The 6,000-nt window shown below is 36.2% G+C and overlaps 1 protein-coding gene across 2 annotated transcripts in view; it reads right to left on the reverse strand.

The window, feature by feature from the left end:
• LOC108975460 (calbindin-32) overlaps window positions 1-6,000 on the reverse strand; it is a 182,697-nt gene that overhangs the window by 141,301 nt on the left and 35,396 nt on the right. For both annotated transcript variants that reach the window (XM_018943955.1, XM_018943954.1), the window contains exons 2-4: window positions 4,039-4,325; window positions 3,818-3,903; window positions 1,404-1,493 (exon numbers count right to left, since the gene is read on the reverse strand). In XM_018943955.1, coding sequence (XP_018799500.1) covers window positions 1,404-1,493; window positions 3,818-3,903; window positions 4,039-4,216 — 354 coding nt within the window. In that variant the 5' untranslated portion in view covers window positions 4,217-4,325. The remainder of the gene's footprint in view (window positions 1-1,403; window positions 1,494-3,817; window positions 3,904-4,038; window positions 4,326-6,000) is intronic.

Here is a 6,000-nt window from a genome sequence, read left to right on the forward strand (position 1 = left end):
TGAAGTTCAGTATACTGCTTGGCGCTAGCGAGGCAATGCGATCCCTATCCGGAAACAACACTCCAAGGGCCTTGGCTCTGCGTCTACAGACTGCTGTGCAGTCGATCAACAGATGCTCCGGAGTTTCAGGCTCCCTGTCACAGAAACGGCAGTTGGCGCCAGCTGATAGGCCCATGCTGTGCAGATGCCTATTCAGCTTACAGTGGCCAGTATACCATGCGACTAACAGCCTGAGTTTGCTCCTGGGGAGGTTATTACGATTTTGAACCTTTTCAGGTTGTAATCTCCCATTACCAGCTTAGCGGGTCTCATACCATGAGTTTGTCGCCAGTGCTCTTCCCTGTCAGCTCTTTCCTTTTTACGGAGCAGCTCCTACATGGTATGAGGACCCACACCCATAAAGGTTTCGGATCCTACCATCCTGGTGGAGGCTGCGGAGCGGGCGAGCTCGTCCGCCAGTTCATTGCCGGCTATACCTTTGTGACCAGGCACTATTACCATATATATTTCTTTTATTATTATAATTTCTTCAATAAAAGAAAACATGTTATTTTGATATTTTTCTTGACATGGCAACTCTACTATAATACTACTAAAACCTTTTCGCATTAACCCGATAAATAAACACAGACAGGACATTTAAGCAAATAAGTAATAGCGTATACAAATATATCCCTTAGAAAAATACAGCTGTCTGTGATTTGCTTTGTACGCACTTCATTTAATCCATTAATTCTTAATAAAGGCAAAGCACTGCACGGCGCCATGTTCATGCGTACGTTTTACCTGTAGGAGGATATTACTGTGTACGTTGTATAATTTTGATTACTTAGCAAGTGGACTATAACCATTCTACATTTTCGGTCTTGCCTTCAATACCTTCTTATGCTACATTTTCAAACTATGAGCAAGGCATACCTGTTTTGGCCGCTGAGCGTTAGCGGCGTTTATGCGAAGAAAATGGTTCAAATATGTACACACATGAACACATAAATTATTTCAATTCGTTGCGGCAACTTCTCCAGCAAAAAACGGACAAAGTCCTAAAAAAACACTTTCATGTGACAATCAATTTGCATGCGACATCAAAGTGGATGCGCTAAACAAAACAAACAATTGCTTTCATAAACAATAAAAAACCGCTTTGATTAATCTGCAAAATAAATAGGAAAGAAGGTAGCTCGATTCTTAGCCGCATAAGGAATACAAATATGCTTACAAGTATCAGSGCACCTTCCGTACCCGCATTTCAACCTTCAATACGCATAAATCTTTTCTCTATAACTTTTTGGCATTTTTTTTCCGAATAACCTTTTTACTTGCTATCTGCCTCAAAGACCTTCATTCTACGCTTACTCACTTCAATATTTTTTATATTTTCTTCACTTCTTCACTTCACTTACCTCTCTAATGTCGATTTTGCCATCCTGATTATCATCGTAAGCCTCCATGAAACACGATTTCAGCTCCTCAAGCATTGTGTCGGTGACAGCCTAAAAATGAAAAAAATAAAGCAAAAGAAAAAGAAGTTGAGAAAGTGCACACAAATACACCAAATTGTTATAACAATGCCAGATGTATATATGTATTGTGAAAGGATGCTTGAAAATATGTGATGCAGCGAAGGGCATAGAAATCAATGCGGGCTTAAAGTATGATAAAGTGGCAATGGTGTTAAGCAACTCAGTGATAGCGCCGGCTTCTCCACCGACACGCTTGACTGGCAAAAAATGCTGAGTGCTTAGGCGTTTGGTTGAGTTTATTCTTTTTTTCTCGCTTTGCGCTTGTAATTTTTTATCTGAATTTCTAAGTTTAAGCTATATTTATAGAAATAAGCAAGATTTCTTTGCCAAAAATGAGATTTACATACATGTGTAAATATGTATGTGCATATTCAAAAAGCCTGTATTATCTTTTTAAATTATGCGAAATTTATTATAAAGCGAATTGGTATGGTTTAATAACAGCTTTTTGTTGTAGAAAAAAAAAAATTCCGTAGGGTACGCTAAATTTTAGGATAATAATTTTCTTAATGCAATATTTGAATTTCGAAGGCGAATAAAATAAATATGTTTTTTTAGCAGATTTTATTATACGCTACTTTCACTCATCTGCAAGTTTTTAAAATCAAATTTTAAATTTTTGATTAAAAATAAGATAAGGCGTAAATTTTGATTTCTCCGACCTCACAAATACAAACTTTTCCGTAAAGAAACTTGACTTTCAATAGTAATTGGATCCGAACAATTTCTTCGGAAATAGAACCGTTGCTTTGAACAATACGTCAAGTCAACGTACAAATTCCGTAAAGATATCTTTTCTAACTAAAATGTTCTCCATACAATCACTCGAGTTGGATCGGTTAGTTTTTTTGGCAGATATATGCTACAGTTGTCCGATGGTCAAATCGATTCGATTGGTCTCGTCATGCTGATACTACTCTGGGCAAAAAATAGTGAGACTTTTTTATTTAAATTYCGCGCGGAAGTATGTTGKTATGACTAACAGTAAKATCTGTGCCAAWTGTCACATAATCGTTATTGCTTCTATACGCTTGTCTTYCTGAAGYACATAAAGAGCTTTCGGCGATTTTTACCATGAGTTAAATTATTCAACAAAGAAGTTCCATTAAATTTTGTGTCAAATTTCTGGTGCCGAAATGTTCAGAACGTTTTAAAAGGCCTTCGGTGCTCATTGTTTGTCGCGAGCAAGCGATTTTGATGAAGAACCAGCCAACCAGCCAACCAACCAACTAATAATCAATACGTCAATAAAATAAAGCAATTGCTGTTTTAGAATCGATTAACAGTCAAAGATCTTACTGGAATCATAAGAATATTGGAARGATCGCTCATAACAATTTTGAARGATAATTTGGACCTAGGAAAAGTKAAAGCACGAAATCATTTAATTCGTGATGTTATGAAATGCAGACGATCAATGGACCAAATATCGTGGCAAAGATGAGCCGAAACCAGAAAAACCACGTCAAAGCAAGTTGAAAATGAAAGCTATGGTGACAGCGAAATGTTGATTAGCGAGTTTTAATGCAGTTTGATTTCCTTCTGACCGGCCAAACTGTTAACAAATAAGTATTGCCTCGTTGGTTTTGCGAAGCTATTCGTAAAAAGAGGCCAGCCAGAGGCGACAATTCTTGACTTTTACACCGCGATATTGCTCCGTCACACTCTGCACGGATTCTTCGTGAGTTTTAGGCCAATCTTTCAACCAATATCATGCCGCAACCACTATATTCGCCTGACTTAGCTTCGTGTGACGAATCTCTACCCCCTTTGAAGGCTATTCCGGAAAWTGAAATTGACTTTAACAACTGTTCCAAGGATTAGAAAAAACGTTGTCACAACTGTATTAGGCCCAAGGGGGACTACTTTGAGGGAGACGTTTATAGATTTTGATAAATAAACTAAGAACTAATGAACAAAGTCTTACTATTTTTGCTGATAGTAGTATATAAATTCTTTATATGGTATCTGACGCTTCACTTCTCGTGTTACATATTTGGTGGCAAACTTAAAATATTCTGTTCAGGGTATAATTATAACTTATTAAACAAAATATTTTCAATATAATTTTAATATGTTTATGAATTATCAATAATARTTTGAAAAAAGTTCACAAAATTTTGTAAAACTTAAAATCAGCATATTTGGAAATCAATATAGATATAGGATTATGTAGATATAAATGATGGGCATGTATAAAAAATTTAGACTGTCTGTCCGTCCGTGCAAGCGATAGCTTAAATTACTAATAAATATTCTAATAAATAAACTCTATCTTGAATGGAAGAACTTACCTCTGGACTGATATCAGTGGCGTTTGCACTCGATACGAATTCGCGCAGGAAGCCATCCAATTCTGTGCCTTCAATGTAACCGTTACCTGTAGGAATGCAAAAATATAGAAACCCATAAAAATTTTTTAACTCAATATTTAAAACAATATTAAAAACAATTATTACAATTTAGTTGCAACACTTAATATCAAACTTTTTCTTTATTACCACCAGGTACTCACCATCTTTGTCGTAATGTGCCCACACATCCATAAATTGATTAGCTGACAACTTTTTCAATTCACGCGACTCGGGATCACGGTATTGACGCATGAAATTATGAGCCTTCTCGATTTGTACGCGCTTTGCAGCAGCTGCGGCGGCAGCGGCAGAAGCGGTAGCTGCACTGGGTGACTCCATAACTTAGAATATGTGTAATTAACTTGCTACTTTTCTAAAAATAACTACTTCTTCTCTTATGACGCGATTTACAGAGCGGGTGTAACGTGTTTTGGCTAAAAATAAAGAGCTGTAATTATATAGAAAATTGTATATATATTATAATATGAGTTAAAAGTTTCATATGTTTAAAAGAACTTCATGTGTCAAAATRGTATTGAAAAACATATGCCACGAACTTAATCATTCCCAAATTTGATATTTCACCGCACTGTCAAAAACTCCTAATTTTATACTATACGTCGGCTGTCAAAAACTCATAACCAATTTTCTGCGCAGCTCGCAAGGACAGTGTWGCTATCATTTATTTGCTGTCACTTCTGCCAGTTGCAAAGATATGCGGGGCGTAAGCTTGACAATAAGGGTTGTGCAGAAGCTGAATAAATGATAACATTCGCAAAAATTTTAAATTTTACGGTTAATGTACAAAAATATACAATAAACCCAAAGAATCAAAAAAAAAATTGTAGTACCGTAGTTTTAACGCCAACGAATGAGCATAAAATAAAACGTATAAAAATCGAAAAAGGAAAAAATGCAAAATTCAAATAGCACTCGGTATCATCGCTTTCGCATTCGCATTCGCACTGCAACGTCACGCTTAAAGTATTACTTGCAATTGCGTAAATAAGATTAGAGAGCATGCACGTTCGGAATCCCGGCTGACGCAAGTGTTTTTGCAGGTGGAAGTAGAACTGATTCGCTTTTTTGCAGTTCTCGCTTAAATTGCACGCAACTTGAACAACGCACCTGACTCTCAGGTCAGCTCTGGTGTTCACGCAGCCAGTCATTGCCATAAATGACACCTGAGTCGTCGAAAAAATGGAAGCCACAATAAAGCTTTGGCATCGATAGAGTCTCGTAAACTGCGGTTAATTTCGAAAGCACTTTGCTATCGCAGGCAGTAGAAAGTGCAGCGCTAAAATACATTGTGTGAAATTAATACGAGTAATTGTTGGCCTCGATTGGGAAATTTAACACGATAAGGCTTTCAAATTGGCATTAAGAGAAAAAATAAACAAGAAATTCAATTAAATAAAAGTTGAGCACAMGTTTTTTTTCGAAACGTATTTTTGTGGTAATGTACACGCGGCGCAGAATATAGTAGGTTACTAGTTATGTAATCAGAATTAAGAACGAGCATTGAATGAGTAATATATTCTGTTCAAGGCCACCATACAAGTTAAGTTTCGGACATTGAATTAAGTTCGCCGACTCTGACTATTTTCTTTAAATATGGCCCTCCAAATTTAACTCTATATACACACTGGCTCAAAATAATAGTTACACTATTAAACTTAGTACTCTCAATAGTTTAAAAAACTTTTTATGGGCTGTATGCGACAAGTTATGCTGTAAGTTTAGTTAAGATAATATGGCATCGCCCTTTCGAAAAGAATGAAGTTTGTGAATCCCCGAGTTAATACGTATATCAGTTTTGTGTGAATACTCAGAAAAAAAGAAACTTGCTCAATATAATAGTTACACATAAGAAAACTTAGCTTTTTGTGAAAACAAAGTTAATTGTATCCAGTTTTTCAAGTTTTTTTATCTGAATTGGTAAGTTTTCTTTCATTAAAGCTCAAAAGCAGCTGCAGATAAATTAAATTTTTTTTAATCAGATGGGTCGGAATTCTTCTTCGCCACATTGTAACTATTTGTAAACAGGACTCATTCAAGTCTTCGAAGGAGGTCTTTAACAGAAATTGGAAAAGTAGTAAGTGCTCAAACAGTTCGCAGGCGTT

The sequence above is a fragment of the Bactrocera latifrons genome, unplaced genomic scaffold (genome assembly GCF_001853355.1).
Source record: "Bactrocera latifrons isolate USDA-ARS-PBARC rearing strain unplaced genomic scaffold, ASM185335v1 scaffold_65, whole genome shotgun sequence".
Classification (NCBI taxonomy): Eukaryota; Metazoa; Arthropoda; class Insecta; order Diptera; family Tephritidae; genus Bactrocera; species Bactrocera latifrons.